At 53.0% G+C, this 14,905-nt stretch overlaps 6 protein-coding genes across 6 annotated transcripts; 4 read left to right on the forward strand and 2 right to left on the reverse strand.

The window, feature by feature from the left end:
• The first annotated feature begins 408 nt into the window (after positions 1 to 408).
• On the forward strand, positions 409 to 1,705 carry BDP81DRAFT_420626 (uncharacterized protein). The gene is made up of 2 exons (XM_060589861.1): positions 409 to 988; positions 1,054 to 1,705. The coding sequence occupies exons 1-2, from the start codon at positions 487 to 489 to the stop codon at positions 1,407 to 1,409; spliced, it is 858 nt and encodes a 285-aa protein (XP_060449338.1). The 5' UTR covers positions 409 to 486; the 3' UTR covers positions 1,410 to 1,705.
• Positions 1,690 to 3,460, reverse strand: BDP81DRAFT_368756 (proline dehydrogenase). The gene is made up of 2 exons (XM_060586570.1): positions 2,733 to 3,460; positions 1,690 to 2,682 (listed from the first exon to the last, which is right to left on the reverse strand). The coding sequence occupies exons 1-2, from the start codon at positions 3,386 to 3,388 to the stop codon at positions 1,887 to 1,889; spliced, it is 1,452 nt and encodes a 483-aa protein (XP_060449339.1). The 5' UTR covers positions 3,389 to 3,460; the 3' UTR covers positions 1,690 to 1,886.
• Positions 3,461 to 4,659: 1,199 nt separating this feature from the next.
• BDP81DRAFT_458779 (amino acid permease/ SLC12A domain-containing protein) lies at positions 4,660 to 6,716 on the forward strand (the record flags this gene model as incomplete). Its single annotated transcript, XM_060593457.1, has 8 exons — positions 4,660 to 4,804; positions 4,860 to 4,930; positions 4,990 to 5,117; positions 5,183 to 5,370; positions 5,427 to 5,609; positions 5,665 to 5,928; positions 6,005 to 6,420; positions 6,480 to 6,716. 8 exons carry the CDS (start codon positions 4,660 to 4,662, stop codon positions 6,714 to 6,716), a joined length of 1,632 nt encoding a protein of 543 aa, XP_060449340.1.
• Positions 6,717 to 7,309: 593 nt separating this feature from the next.
• Positions 7,310 to 9,301, reverse strand: BDP81DRAFT_458780 (Alg9-like mannosyltransferase; the record flags this gene model as incomplete). Its single annotated transcript, XM_060593458.1, has 4 exons — positions 7,310 to 8,365; positions 8,419 to 8,831; positions 8,893 to 9,155; positions 9,234 to 9,301. The coding sequence occupies 4 exons, from the start codon at positions 9,299 to 9,301 to the stop codon at positions 7,310 to 7,312; spliced, it is 1,800 nt and encodes a 599-aa protein (XP_060449341.1).
• A 1,169-nt stretch (positions 9,302 to 10,470) lies between these two features.
• On the forward strand, positions 10,471 to 12,370 carry BDP81DRAFT_479297 (endoplasmic reticulum protein). Its single transcript, XM_060594885.1, has 4 exons — positions 10,471 to 10,879; positions 10,952 to 10,967; positions 11,113 to 11,336; positions 11,396 to 12,370. The coding sequence occupies exons 1-4, from the start codon at positions 10,810 to 10,812 to the stop codon at positions 11,947 to 11,949; spliced, it is 864 nt and encodes a 287-aa protein (XP_060449342.1). The 5' UTR covers positions 10,471 to 10,809; the 3' UTR covers positions 11,950 to 12,370.
• A 227-nt stretch (positions 12,371 to 12,597) lies between these two features.
• Positions 12,598 to 14,900, forward strand: BDP81DRAFT_404068 (dual specificity phosphatase). The gene is made up of 2 exons (XM_060588899.1): positions 12,598 to 12,873; positions 12,938 to 14,900. The coding sequence occupies exons 1-2, from the start codon at positions 12,776 to 12,778 to the stop codon at positions 14,709 to 14,711; spliced, it is 1,872 nt and encodes a 623-aa protein (XP_060449343.1). The 5' UTR covers positions 12,598 to 12,775; the 3' UTR covers positions 14,712 to 14,900.
• Positions 14,901 to 14,905: the final 5 nt, after the last annotated feature.

Raw genomic sequence — 14,905 nt, forward strand, 5'->3', positions numbered from 1 at the left:
GGCACGTGGAGTACAGAGAGTCAGTATCTTCAACGGACTTCGGACTTGCGCCAGAAACTGGACCAACCTAGCCACGAGCTAGCCGATTCCCATCAAAACGACAGACATGACTCAACAGCCAAACCTGGGAAGAGAGCCACCATCTGTGGCCTTTCACGACGAGTATTCATCATAATACTTATTGTCGGCCTTGTGATACTGATCGGCGCCATCGCTGGTGGTGTTGCTGGAGGCTTGCTCAGCCGCCGGGATAATACCACCAAGGCTACCACAGGCTGCATTCTCAGCACATCAAGACTAGCAGCGGCGAATCGAACAATTGGCGCAAACTTTCAAAAGACTGTCTTTTTTCAAGATGATACCGGCGCGCTAATGGCGCGTTATTCTTTGGCATCGTCAACGGGGTCAACAGAGTGGAAGACCAACAACCTTACGTCCTACTTCAAGTATACGGACGACAAGGTTGATCTTCCTAACGGTGCTCCAATGGCAGCAATTTCTTGCGCGGATTATAGCTGTGGCGACACCTGCCTTTTCTATCTTGGTACTGACGGATATTTACACGACGTAAGGGATGATAGTTGGAAAGGCGGCGCAGTGTGGTATTCTGAGCATGGCGGGACGGCGAAGGCACTCCTCAGAGCCGACCAGGGCTCACAGCTTGCAGCAACATTGACAAAGCGATTTTCCACCGAAAATGATCAATCGGTGCCTAACGGTACTCTACTAGTCAATCGACTTGTTGCTTACAAAGACCAAGACAAGAACCTTTATGTCGCCAATGACAGTGCTTCTTACGTCCCAAGCGAGCTGGATCAGATACCGAATTTGACAACCAATTTAAGCCTGGCAATGATCACACAATTCGGAGGTGTTGTACTTGATGGCATTGGCTTGGTTGCTCAAGCCGTAGGCTCGAACACTGCAACGACTTCAGAGTTCAGCATGGTTGAAGACAGATGGGATGGTCAGGGATGGAACAGCCAAAGTAAAAACACGCACACCCCGCTGAACTTTGGAACGAGAAAATGCTAAGATGTTCATGTATTTCAGATGAAGCTATTCTAGCCAATGTTCTCAAGCCCCAAGGCTCATCATCTATGGCGACGCCTCAATTTGCTGTTACGATGCGAAATAATTGGCTGGACAGCATCTACTTGGCCCTCAACCCCGATGGAACGATAACTGGCCGAGTAATAGGCCAGAGAAATGAGACGATGAACCAAATCACGCTCGAAAAGTCTGGGGGTGAAGTGGCAAAGTTTTCGGCTATTGCGACAACAATGGACGGACACCTCTATGGCATTGTCGACAATACCATACAGGAGTACTCCTTCGATACGTCCGATGCGTCTATTCTACATTTTGATGGAACTGTATATGATTGTTCGACGGAAAATTCATCCTAGTCATTCACAAATAGGCACTTAGTAATGTATGTCCCAGCTTCGGGTGGGAGGTCAGCGCTATTGAGCAGGTAGGGGGCGGATATCTTTGGTTAGAGATGAGAAGTGATTTTCAAGCCGACCAGGCACATTCAAGAGGTAGTTCGTACTCCTCGAACTAAGAGTTACACTGGGGTCAGGTTCTGGGTCAATAATTTAATGCATGAGCTTCCGTCTAGTATAGAAAAAGGGGTTTGCTGGAAGATTTGTTGTGTCTTGGACCACCGGCCGTTGCGTTGCAATTCATTGATATTATACCATTCCTGTTGGTATACACGTTAGAAGGGCAAGCCTTAAGTCAGTACGAAGCTCAATAATATGGCATTGAATTGCGTATGTGTATGGAAGGAGGAAGTTGGTGGGTATGGCCTACAATTCCTCTGGGTGTCAGTAGTTGGAGGGGCCGTCTGTACGGCCCAGACCATCAATTCCCAATCCACATCAAGCCGCAAACACTGACTTCATCCGCCTCCAGCATTCGCTCTTCACAGCAGTATGCTCATCAGTCGTCCTCAACACCGCATCCCGGTTCTCCACAGCCCTGCGAAGCAAGTACGCCAAGCACTCGCTCATAGTGCCCCAAGTAGAGCACTTGAACACAGCAGGGCTTTCTTCGCTCTTCGTCTGCAGCAACGAGAAGCTGACTTGATCCGACATGCCATGGAGCTGGCCAAACGATATCGGAACGGTGGGGATGCCGTTCTTGACGCGGTCTTGGTGTAGCTTCAAGGAGGCGAAGAGGCTCTCCTTGTTGTGACTTGCCAGGAATAGGTCGACTGACGGGAAAGCCTTTGATGTGCCAAACTCGCCGATGCTGCGCTTCACGGCCCCTTGAGAGATGTAGTTATACGCGTGGTCGGTGTCCTCTTTTGTGTCATGAATCATTGATCTGTTGTCAGAGAGGATATAGGCTCCCCTAACAAGCTTGAGTCCGAGGGTGAATCCGTCCTTGTCAGCTTCGGTGAGGTGGTTCGTGATGTTATCGGGTGTGTGCTTAAGGTAGGCCTGGTAAGTGTTGTAGATAGACGCAACTCCATTCGTGTTGAAGCGACGCATGAGTTCGAGTGTTACCCTGTCGATGGTCTTTTGGAAGTGAGTTGATTCGGCATCGACAATGATCTTGATACCACGCTGCTTGCATATCGTCGCAATATCAGTCAGGGCGTTTTGCATTTGCTGTGGCGGTAGCTCATTGTTTGCAAATGAGGTAGTGACGGCACGGCCGGCACCAGTCAGCCTGTGTTGCTGTTAGTACATTTATTCTTGATGTTCATGGAACTGCCTTACTTGATGGCCAAGTAGTCACCCTCCTCGATCTGCGCAGCAGTCTCAAGAGTACCCTTCTTCCACGACTCAATATCCTCATCAAACCCATCCGCCGACGCACCAACAAGCTTCCCATGCTCAACAGAAGACTGCGTCAAGTGATCAAACACAGTCTCCTTAGCATACGTAAGAATCACACCCCTGAACCCCAAGTCCTTGAGACTTTGCACACACGCCTTGGTCTCCTGTGCCGTCTCACCAGTACAAAATTGATCATAAAAAGTCTTTCGGAGAATCTTGTGCAAGACGGGGTTGCGGTCGACATCGAAGAAGATCGTCCGGCCCGGCTTGGCGAGGAAAGATAAGATTTTCAGTGCGGGGATGAGGAGGAAGCGGTTGGAGGAGATTGTGGTGACGAGGAGAGACCGTAGGAGCGTGCCTGTTGGCATGCCGGACAATGGGAACCCATCGACGGGCTTCCTCTTTGTCTTTGTCGTTGTCAGAGCTGGCTTCAATGTCAAGGGAGTTGCGTCGTTTATTGTGACGTGTGGTGAGTTGGCGGCGCCGAGGGACTGTCTTGGCTTTGTTGGCTTGCCGTAGGCGCGCTTATCCGATCTGACGGCTATCGTGGTACCCCACGGCCGCCTGGCGGCAAAGAGTCCCAAAGAGGACTTCATTTTTTTTTTGGCGCAGGGGCAGTGTTGTGTCTCTGGTTATGGTGTGATGGGGGATATGATGGTTGCAGGGTTACGAAGAGAGTACTTTGAGTTGTGAAGAGATACACTGATGGAATTGGTAGATATGAGGAGATGGCATAAGGGTTGCTCTACATAAATGCCCAACCTCTATCGCACCGGATCGTGCCGTTTCGGAGCTATGCCCATCCAGACACCACCGCAACTAGTCTAGTATACGTCCGATACCCGGAAGTAGATGCATGGTGATCCCAGTGGATGAGTGATCACGCTTCAGTCTTGGAACTCCATGGCGAAGAGAGTGATTCGCTGTCAGTTTAGAAACTCTATGCTCATCCGCAAGTTCGGGCGTCCTGAACTCTCAACGGCCACAACGGCATCAAAGCCAACTGGCTATCGGATAGGTGTGTCGTCGCTGGCCGTGGGCCGCAGAAGCGGGCGTAGATAAGCTACGGCTCGTCCGTGAGGGGAAGCGCACGTGGCGTAGGTTGCTATTACCTCATCCGGGAAGCACTCAGTAAGATGGACCGGAGACGACTCCGTATCGGACCCACTTACCGGGCACCCCTCCGATACGACCCTACCATCTTCCAACATCACCCCGACATCTCTTATCAGGTCCCCTGCCTTCCCCTTTTATCGTCCTCGGGGCATCGTACTTGATCTGCCGGGATTACATCTTATCTTCATCACATATTCAAACCGGACCGAAATAGTTGCAACCTGTTCGTGGTTTTGATGTGCCTATTGCCCACCACCAACATCAACGCGCTGTAACACGATACATACCTCGTCAAGGTTGATCTTTCGAAATCGTCCATGCTCTCTTTCAAATGGTTCTGCACCTGAAAGGACTTTGCGGGGAAGTTTGGAGGTAGAGAGGAAGAGAGCTCTATGATGTATCAGCTTCGAGCTCAGAGTTCCTGTTGATAAAGACTCCACATTCGTCGTAAACCGGCGCCCCCGGTGACGTCGATCCCAACTCACCAACAATCGCTAAGCATCTGCGCAGCAACGCTCTGATACCGGCACCCTGAACATTCCCAGGGATACTGATAAGGATGGTGTTGCTTGCGCGCCATTCGAGACTGGGGGTTGACGCAGTTGAGGGGTGCGAAATCGCGTGCGAAGATAAAGTCGCATTCGTTCAGGCAAATTATAGAATACTTTAAACGGATGAAGGCCGCGTAGATTCTGAGCTCTGGAGTTATATAGATCAATCGATTTTAATTCCTACTTGACCATTTTCCACAATGACTGTAGAAGAGAAGAAACTCGACGTCGCTAGCGAGGCGGCTGTTCAGCCCACGTCTAGCAATAGCGAGGGGGAGAGCGAGCCCCAGAACCGGCAGTTGTCGAGGGCGCTCAAGGGTCGGCATATGCAGATGATTGCGATTGGTATGTCACTCGTCTCTTACACCACCCAGAATCTAACTGGATGCTCTCCTCTCAGGAGGTTCTATCGGTGCAGGTCTTTTCGTCGGAACTGGAGGCGCATTGAGGACAGGAGGTCCAGCTGCTCTGGTAAGCATCTCAGCATCAACATTGCCAATCCGCTTGAGGTAAAACTGAATAGACTGCAGCTCATAGGTTTCATCATCATTGGCTGCATGATGATGTGTACCGTCCAAGCTCTTGGAGAACTAGCCATCATCTACCCAGTCAACGGAGCTTTCTATGAGTACGCCGTTCGCTTCATCGACCCAGCTTGGTGAGTTCCTCTACAACTGCGTATTCGCACAGGTAGATATGAGCCAAATTTTGACACCTGCCCAGGGGCTTTGCCATGGGATGGGAGTACTGCATCGGATGGATGGTCACCCTCCCCTTCGAAATCACATCCGCCGGCATCACAATCGAGTTCTGGAAGAGCAGAGACGAAGTCAATCCCGGCGTGTGGTGCGCTGTCTTCATGTCAATCTTGATCATCATCCAAGTCTTTGGGGTTCGAGGATACGGCGAAGGCAAGTTCCCTTACTTCATAGAATTCGGAAATCGCTCTCTCTAACTTTGCCTATAGTCGAATTCATCCTCGCCATCGTCAAGATCATAGCCTGCATCGGCTTCATCATACTAGGCATCATAATCAACGCCGGAGGCGTGCCCACAGACCCGCGAGGCTACATCGGCGCGCAATACTGGCACGATCCAGGCGCCTTCAGAAACGGCTTCCAAGGATTCTGCTCCGTCTTTGTCACAGCCGGTAAGTCACTTCCACCCTGTACTGTGGGACCTTCAGAATAGTAATAGCCTTCCAGCCTTCTCCTTCGGCGGTACCGAAATGGTAGGCCTCGCCGCCGCCGAAGCCACAAACCCGCGCAAAACCCTCCCGAAAGCCACCCGCCAAGTCTTCTGGCGCATTACCCTCTTCTACATCCTCAACATCTTCATCCTGGGCCTCATCGTCCCCTCAGATAGCGACGTCCTCCTCGGCGCCAGCGGCGCAAACACAAAAGCCTCCCCCTTTGTCCTGGCCGTCCAGCTTGCAGGAATCCAAATCCTTCCTCACATCATCAATGGCGGTACGTGTGATGCGCCCCGCTCCAAAATTACCTATCTAAGCTGTACCTCCGAGTTAGTATCTGACACTTACAACAGTAATCACCTGCGCCGTCATCTCCGTCGCAAACAGCTGCACCTACGGCTCAACCCGCGTCCTCCAAGCCCTCGCCCAATCAGGCCGCGCCCCAGCCATATTTGCCAAAATCGACAAGTCCGGCCGCCCCATCTACTGCGTCGCCCTCCAAGTCGCCTTCGGCTTCATCTCCTTCATCACCGTCGCCGCCGACAGCAAGACCGTCTTCAACTGGCTGCTCGCCGTGACGGGTCTATCGGGCCAGTTCGCGTACGTGAGTATCATGATTGCGCATATTCGTTTCCGTAAGGCGTGGAGGGTGCAAGGGAGGAGTCTGGAGGAGATTCCGTGGAGGTCTGCGTTGGGTGTGGTGGGAAGTTATGTTGGTGTGTTTTTGGTTTGTTGTTCGCTTGCTGCGACGTTTTATTCTTCTCTCTTTGTAAGTCCCCTTGTCTCGCCTTTCACAACTTGTGTGGTTCTCTTGCTAATGCTTGATAGCCTGTCGGAGGAAAGCCGAGCGCAGAGTCCTTCTTCCAGGGATACTTGGCGGCTCCCATCACCATCTCCCTCTTCTTGTTCTGGAAAGTCTATACCAAAGATTGGGGATTCGGCGTCGACCTGCACAGTGTTGATCTCGATATGGGAAGACGACCTGAGGAGGAGCTTGACGATGTCTACGAAGGGACGGAGAAGAAGACGAGCATGTGGAAGCGGGGCCTGTCGGTCATCTGTTAAATTCAGTCAATGGCCTCCCATGGAAATGTTCCAGAGCAATCCTGTCCCAGAATATGATTGTATGTCAATGTCTGAACTTCTAAGAGGTAGAACAGCAATGCGTGAGTATATATGTTCTTTATTGATGAGCGCAACTCTGGGCCCTTGGTTTGCAAAGCTCTCTAGGTGACCACATGTGATTTCCTTGTCAGGAAGTATGAGCGGCTCCTTCCACAGGTGGCTTTGGAGCCTGGAGTGTGTTTTGCTTTGCACTTTAGCTGGATAAGTCTTCCTGCTCACAGCCTTCTCTCGACTTGCAAGCCTGGGAAGTGCGGGTGTAGTTCAGGCTGTCGCTGAGACAAACAACCGCCCGATACAGGCTATTATCCTTCTGAATCATTATCTGTCCCTTGGGCTTCTCCCACCTTCATATCCTGGATACATCCAGTAACAGATGTGACCGTATCGCTATCGAGATGATTGATCGTTGGATGATGTCGATTACTTGCCAAGATCCTTGGCCCAATCGCAAAGGCAGCTCCTCTGGACAGCCTCAAACTTCTCCAAAGGGGGGCTCAAACACTTCAATGGTACAACCCTGAGAAAGGACCGCCTCATTTCTTGTGCTTGAGCAGACAGTGACGTCCCCATTTCCGCTTGAACTGCTCTGGGACGAAAGGAAGGTCGGGAACGTAGAGCGCTCTGGCCAAAACATGGGTATTCTCCGCATCCAAGAAGGGGATGCACTTGACGATCTCCCAGTTCTCTTCATCGGCGATGTAGTCGGGCTCGTTCGGAGGCAGGGGAGCAGTTCGTTCAGGGTATTGTGTGTCGACCATGAAACCACAAAATCGCTGGTCAACGTACTTGCCCATGTCCTCTTCATTTCTGTCGTTCATGCCATTTGTGGGCATCCAGGTACCGCTCCAGAAACCAAATCCAGTGCGAGCCTCGGAGAATTCACCCGGGAGCAAACCCCTGAACTCGGAGCGAACAAACTTTGCGTGCATATCGCGAGGCAGGAAGTAAGATGACGGGAAGCGATACCACTCCTTGCCGAAGCAGACATTGTCGCCACGTACACCGAGGCCTTCTTGACCACTGACACCAGCCCCGAGGGGCTTGTAAAGACTCAGCGGGGCGGAGTAGGCAGACCAAATGCCGTACACTCTAGCCAGACTGATATCGAAGGACAGAAGCAGGGTAATCATGACCAAGGACAGCTTGAGCTTGGCAGGGATCTTGCCAACGAGGGTCTTTGGATCGGAATTGCCGAGCGCGGTAAGAACAATGTGCAGAGACATGGCTGCGTTCAGGGCAAGGAAGGGGTACGCAGGGTACATGAAGCGCTCTTCCTTGTGAGGCTGCAGAGTGAAAATGCCGAGCCACAGGTAGAAAGGCGAGATGAAGACCAGTGCACGGAGGCCGGTCTGGAATCCCTGGCCAGAAGGGGAGATGATCTTCTGTAGCAAGAATAGAGGAAGGCAGACGAGCGCAAGCACGAACCAGATGTTGAAGTTCAGGGTCAGGTTGCGGAAGTAAAAGGTCCAAGGTTCTGTGCCGTACAGTTCAGGCCCGCCGGATTCCGAGAAGATGTTGTACTTCACAATGTTCCAAGCTGCGACCTCGATTTCCTTGTAGAAGAAAGTGTTGATAACGCCGTCGAAGAACTAGCTAGCATTAGACATTGACTATTCCCAAAGGAACGAGTGGAAGGACTTACAAGAACGATGAGGCCCGCAACGACACCCCTCACCACACGCATGATAGCTTCAAGCAAGCGGTCCGTATCACTCAATGCAGCGAAAAGAGCCTCCTCGATGAGGAATGGTGCGCAGAGTGCCGCGGCAAAGGGCCATCCCACGACCGCACCAACAGCAAACCAAAAGATGCCTTGAGCAGTCTTGAGACCACCCCGCCAGTTCATGAAGGACGAAGCACCCAACATAGCCATGTACATGGCAAAGCTGGAGGGCAGGTATGCAGTGCTTGCATGGAAGTTTCCAGGGCTGAAGACGGTGGCTAGGATGAAGAATAGACCGATGCGCGCGTTGAGAGTGAGGCTAATGACACGAAAGAGAAGGGTCTGGCACAGGGCGCAGCTGAATGCGAGTACATAGCGGATGAAGAAGAACTCTCCGACCTGGTTATGGTCAGCAATTGGTCGCATATGGTATCCTGTGGTGCCACGATGTACTTGCCTTGGTGGACTGTGGCATCAACCGGCGGATATTGCCAACTACGGCATGCATAGCAACGTAGAGCCAGCTGCGGATGGCGTAGATGGGGGAATACTCCCACGTCTGCAAGCCATATCCATGGGACAGGTAATGGGTCGGTTCATAGTAGTTGAATGTTTCATCGCAGTCTTGGATCGGAGCGTAGAGGGCAGAGATGATGTTGGCAACCAGGAAGCAGTAGAATGCCGTGATGGGCTCGATAGCGAAAGCGCTGGGGGGCCTGTTGAGAGTTGCTGTTAGTGGAGGGGTCTTGTCTAGTTTTCATGAAAGCAGAGGCAAAGAAAGTGCGATAACTGACTTCTTTCGAGCATGTCCAGCTTCGGGATGGACAAACTCCCTTGGTCGAGGGGCTGCTTTGGGAGGCATCGTGGCTGATTGTGGTGTTGAGCAGTGCGCAAATCAACACGGCCGTCTGGTCGATGGACTGAGGTGAAGCCACGAAGCTGCAGCCCTCAACATTTCGAAAAGCTCGGGAGCTTGTGACGCCACAGCTTCCCCAATTGAGCAGGGGTTCTGGGGGCAGTGGGTGACGTGGGGATTGGCACTGTTTAAATGAGTGTGAATCATGGCGAGACGTACAGTGTGACTAAGCAAGTTGAAAGCGGAGAATTGTCATTGGTCAAAGCTTTGTGGATGCGACGGAGCTACCGCCTGCAGCTGCCGCACAGACCAGGCGTGATGATGACGAAAAGAAACAAGCCGAAGATTGTGGCTTGACACCAGGCCAGGAAAGTCCGGAGCTAGCGCCAGGTGGTGATGAAAGAGTCTCGACTCTCGAGTCTCCCGTCCGAGGCACAGCTGCGTCCTAAAATCGACACGTAGGTACTCCGTAGATTGGTAGGTATCTAGGGGATGGGGAATTTCGTACTGTTGGTGTCATAATATCCCTGCCCGATTTGTTCGTCATTGGAGGGAGCTCTGGCCATATCATTCCATTTTCTAATTATCGACCGCACATTGAGCGCAGAGACATGCGTGTACCACCAAGACGGCTCTCCCTTCTGCATTGCATGCACATGCTTTTTAGTGGCCTGGTGCTTGCTGATATTTCCTGCTTGGGCACGGATTCCTCCCGTCGTCTCATCTTCACACTGACCTGACGGTTGGGTTCTCGCGGTCAGATCTTTCTCCTGTGCCGCCGTTGAAGACAGACGCGAAATTCCAAAACACTCGAAATGAAAAGAAACATTGAGCCTTCTTTACATGTGAGTGGCAGCGCTGATTCGCCACATTTCGTGTGACGTTGGGATGAGACGGGAAACAAGAGCCAGAGAGCCCTGTCTTTGCCTGTCTGTCATTTAAAATCTGGAGCAAATCCCACTCCCTCGCCCATGGTCGGAGTGCAGATCTGCCGCTTCTACGCCCGGGACCCTAGACTGGAATTTGGGGAATTTCGGATAGGTAGGATTCAAGAAACACCTACGGAAACGCAATACTGCGGAGTATTCGTAGCCACACAGAAAATAAGAACAGAAAAAAAAAAAAAAAAAAGAGGGACCAGCGACGGCAAGGAAAGAGGGAACCGACCAAAGGGAAGCACGAAGAAGGAAGCAGTGACGCACTGACGCACCGACCACCGCTTTCCTCAGCTGGTCCAGGCTCCATCTTCCCTCCACCCCCTCCGTCCAGCCACTCCAGTCCCCGCCGCCGCATCACTTCAACTTCTTGCGCATTCTGGCCAGCTTTCCCCAAAGTCAACCCAGCATCTGCATCTCCAAGAAAGTCCTCACACGACACAAAAACCACCAGCTCACCGTCGCAGCTCTCTTCTCTCCTACGACATTGCTAAAAAGTACCAATTTCGACTGCTGCATCGAATATTCCACATACATCTGTTCCGCCCTTGAGAGCCGCTGCACTCAGAACACATCACGATGGCTCCCCCTCCGCCTGCCAACGTCCCTTTGACCCAGAGGCTTTTGCTTCTGGCCCAAACCCTGCAATGTACGTTGATTCCCGTCTTTTCGCCTGTATGTATTTTTCGTTGCAGACAGCTGCTAACAAATTCGTCAACAGTCGCTTGGTTCGCCGGGTATGTACAGACCATCCTCGTTTGACGCCCTGCTCCCTCCCTGCAACCCGACGACCCGACATACGCGGGTGGAGATGCCCGATGGGCTTACAATCAAGGATATTTACATCTGTTCTACCAGACATTGACTGACAACTGGCTGCAGACACTTGTCGCTGATTTTCGCCGTTATCCGTTATGGCTTCTCCTACATCTCCTTCAACTACTACAGCCGGGTCGCCCGCTTCAGCTACAGACTCACCTTTTTGTCTGCTGCTCTGACCTACGGCATCGTCGTTTACAAGACTCTCCGCGCACGCAGCAAGGCTGGAGCTAAGGCTCCCCAGAGCCCTCTGGCCCTGATTGCCGACGAGAACGTTCAGTACCTAGGTGAGTTGCATCCTTGCCTTCTGATTGCGGGGGAATCGCTTCTAACCCTGCGACCCCAGTCATGTCCCTGGTGTGGCTTCTGTCCCCCCAGTACCCCCTGGCCATGCTCCCTTACGCCATCTACTCGATCTTCCACGTCGCAACTTACACGCGCGCCAACGTGATCCCCACCATCACCCCCCCCAAGCCCGTCACGCCCGCTGCTGGTGCTTCCCCTAGCGGCAAGGCCCAGTATGCGAACAACCCGATCGCCGACAAGATTGGCGCCTTCGTCAAGGAGTACTACGATGCCTCCATGTCTGTCGTGTCCTCGCTCGAGATCCTTCTCTGGGTTCGCCTTCTTCTCTCTGCCATCACCTTCCAGCGCCGCTCTTGGATCTTGATTGCCATCTACACTGCATTCCTCCGTGCTCGCTTTACCCAGAGCACCCACGTCCAGAACTCGCTCGCTCTTCTCGAGTCTCGTGTCGACTCCGCTGTCGGTAACCAGGGCACTCCCCCTGCCGCCCGCCAGGCTTGGGAGACCGTCAAGGGAGGTGCGCGCCAGTTCTACGCCTACACTGACCCCAACCGCTACCTCAGCGGTACCGCCGTCCCCAAGAAGACCTCGTAAAGCATTGACGAGACAGGCGAAACGATTCAAAGTCACGAATGCCTTCAAGGGTGCAATATCAGAAGCCTTACTCGAGATGAGGTTGTTTGTCTGGCGGCTCCGCCGTTGCGACGAGTCAGGTTGCAAGCCAACCACGATAAGAGTGTTTCTCGGCAGGGGATGATGAAAGGAAGAGGTTTATAACGAGAGTATACGGTCGCAAAGGAAAAGAAATGAGCGGGAGGGTTTATGGCCGGCCAAGGTTGACATGGTGTTTCGCCGGTAATTCAGGTTATTGTAGTGTAGGCGAGTTTGGGGCCTGGTCGTTACCGGGTTGCTCTCTGCATCGCACGATGATTTCAGGTTTCCCGTTGCTCGTTGGCTCCGGCCTTTGTTTGTTAGTTTTTGTTTGAGCAGTAAATCCAAATTCGCATGACTACACAACTATGTTCATCATATTCCTCAGGTCTTTGCGGTTTGTTAAAGTCGCTAGATGCCAACAGCTCGAGTTAGGTAAGGGCTGAGCACATGCTGCCAAGAAGCCGGAGCGGACGACGGCACTAGCCACACCCGAAGTGGCGTAGCTCGGCAGCTCTTCCCCGGGTCACCCCACTACGAATGACGTCGCCCTCCCTGTTCGGAGGCAGACGTCAAGGCTCACTTCCCGCACGCGACCAAGGCGCAGCTACGACACAGTTGACCGTCATGAGGGAGGACGCCTTGGTTAGACTTCCCTGATCGCCCATTTATAACTACACGCACTGCAACAGTCCCTTTTTCCTTGGCGCCCGTTCGTCCTAAACCTTGCTCCGCTTTCCTGGGTGCATCAACAAGATTTGTCTCCATCATGGCTTCTTTACTTCGACAGATCGTTGCGGGACCTCGAGCACGGCACGCCGAGTCGGACCTGGACCTTTGCTATGTCACCAACAGTATCATTGCAACGTATGAAGTCCTCGGACACCAAAACATTAAGCAACAAAGAAAAAGCTAACTTTCTTTTACGTAGGTCGGGTCCATCTGGCACATATCCCCAAAGAGCTTACCGAAACCCGCTCGATCGGCTCGTAACCTTCCTCGACTCGAAGCACAAGGACCAGTGGGCGATATGGGAGTTCCGCGCAGAGGGCACAGGGTACCCGGACGAAGAGGTCTACGGCCGTGTGCGACATTACCCGTGGCCTGATCACCACCCGCCCCCGTTCCGCCTGATTCCCATGATCATGGCCAGCATGCGGAACTGGCTTCAGGGAGGCGATCTCGAGCCGGGCATTGTTGCCGTCAGTGCTGCTGGCAAGACTGCCGAGGGTGACGACAAGAGAGTTGTGGTCGTTCACTGCAAGGCTGGCAAGGGTAGGAGTGGAACGGTGTCGTGCAGCTACCTCATCTCCGAGTGCGGCTGGAAGCCGGAAGAAGCTCTTACGAGGTTCACGGAGAGGAGGATGCGACCCAAGTTTGGAGCGGGTATCTCAATTCCCAGCCAGCTTCGAACGATTACATATGTCGACCGGTGGACTCGAGGAGGGAAGAAGTACGTTGATCGGGCTATTGAGATCATGGAGATCCATGTCTGGGGTCTGCGAAGTGGTGTCAAGTTCGATGTCGAAGGTTTCGCAGAGGAGGGGAAGAAAATCAAGGTCTTTCACACATTCAAGAAGAGCGAGAGGATTGTCGTTCAGGGCGACACACCGAGCGGAGGCGGAGTCGGTTCTATGGTATCCGATCTCGCCAGCGTCAGTGTCAAACCTACGGAAAAGGCCCCCGCCGCGGCGCCTTTGTCAGAACCAACCAACACGAACAATTCAAAGAAAAGCAGCTCAGACAAGGAGACTTCCGGACCTGAGCAGGATGATGCTACGCCTTCGCGTAGCGAGTCAAAGAAGCTGCGCAATGCAAAGACGACTTCCTTGATCCACACACCCGAGCCGAGCGCGGCTCAGAAGAGAAGCGATACAGATGCTCCGCTAGCAGGACAGTCGAGAACACCACCCCAAGGGAAGTCAAACGGTGGCGAAGACGGTGAGCCCGGCGGTATGGCCGTTATCCTCAAGCCAACGGAGCCTATCCACATTCCCAATAGCGATGTCAATATCTCTGTGGAGCGTCGTAACCGTACTTCATCCTCCATGGGCCTGACGATGGTGACCGCCGTCGCTCACGTTTGGTTCAACGTCTTCTTCGAGGGCAACGGCCCGGAGCAAGACGGCAAGGCTGACGCTAGCGGTGTCTTTGAGATTAGCTGGGATGCCATGGACGGCATTAAGGGCTCTAGCCGCAAAGGATCTCGCGCGTTTGATAAGATTGCCGTGGTTTGGCGTGTGGCGGACTCACAGCGAGCCGAAGATGGCGGCGACGAGGTCATTTCTCCAACGGACGGGGAGATCATCAACGAGCCATCTTCCGGGTCCCCTGTTCCGCAGATGCAGGCTGCCGACTGGAAGGGTCACAACAAAGAGGACCCTGTCGCGGAGAAGCATCTCGGACTGAGGAACGAAAGCCCCGAGAGTGCGGACGTGAGCCGAGCGAGCAGCGTCAAGGATGATGCGGGCGTTCTGAACGGTGGCAAGGATGGTAATGATACGGATTCGATGGAGGGCGTGAAGACCAGTGGTCCGTTTGGGGAGGAGCAGCTTGATGCTGAGGATGTTGATGTGAAGAAGGTTGAGAAGGAGGCTGTGGAGGGGAGCTTGAACAGGCAGGCGGAGCCTGGGCCTGAGTTGCTGGATGCTCCTGACACAGCGAGCGGGACGACGGCGATTGGGAGCACGGAAGTGAAGAAGTGAGCCACGCCGCGTGAGTCCTGGCTACGGCGCTTGTGTAGAGCGTTGTTGTTTCATGTATGTGTAGGGTTGTTGATACCATGATGAGGGGAAGGATGGCTATAGACGATTAATTCCATTCACGACCTTCCTTACCAACGGCGTTCTTGCCACACCAGAAAGTCGAGTGCTTACCAAGGCCCAAAGCTGAAGGAGGT

Source organism: Colletotrichum phormii, assembly GCF_030913505.1.
Source record: "Colletotrichum phormii strain CBS 102054 chromosome Unknown BDP81scaffold_4, whole genome shotgun sequence".
Classification (NCBI taxonomy): domain Eukaryota; kingdom Fungi; phylum Ascomycota; class Sordariomycetes; order Glomerellales; family Glomerellaceae; genus Colletotrichum; species Colletotrichum phormii.

What these genes read in the sequence shown, in the direction of transcription:
- BDP81DRAFT_420626 (XM_060589861.1), top strand. Translation starts at nt 487, where the DNA reads ATGGCAGCAATTTCTTGCGCGGATTATAGCTGTGGCGACACCTGCCTT. An exon ending in TCAGGGATGGAACAGCCAAA is followed by an intron (nt 989 to 1,053) that starts GTAAAAACACGC and finishes CATGTATTTCAG; the next exon opens with ATGAAGCTATTCTAGCCAAT.
- BDP81DRAFT_368756 (XM_060586570.1), bottom strand. Translation starts at nt 3,388, where the DNA reads ATGAAGTCCTCTTTGGGACTCTTTGCCGCCAGGCGGCCGTGGGGTACC. An exon ending in GGTGACTACTTGGCCATCAA is followed by an intron (nt 2,683 to 2,732) that starts GTAAGGCAGTTC and finishes ACAGCAACACAG; the next exon opens with GCTGACTGGTGCCGGCCGTG.
- BDP81DRAFT_479297 (XM_060594885.1), top strand. Translation starts at nt 10,810, where the DNA reads ATGGCTCCCCCTCCGCCTGCCAACGTCCCTTTGACCCAGAGGCTTTTG. An exon ending in CGAGAACGTTCAGTACCTAG is followed by an intron (nt 11,337 to 11,395) that starts GTGAGTTGCATC and finishes CTGCGACCCCAG; the next exon opens with TCATGTCCCTGGTGTGGCTT.
- BDP81DRAFT_404068 (XM_060588899.1), top strand. Translation starts at nt 12,776, where the DNA reads ATGGCTTCTTTACTTCGACAGATCGTTGCGGGACCTCGAGCACGGCAC. An exon ending in ACCAACAGTATCATTGCAAC is followed by an intron (nt 12,874 to 12,937) that starts GTATGAAGTCCT and finishes TCTTTTACGTAG; the next exon opens with GTCGGGTCCATCTGGCACAT.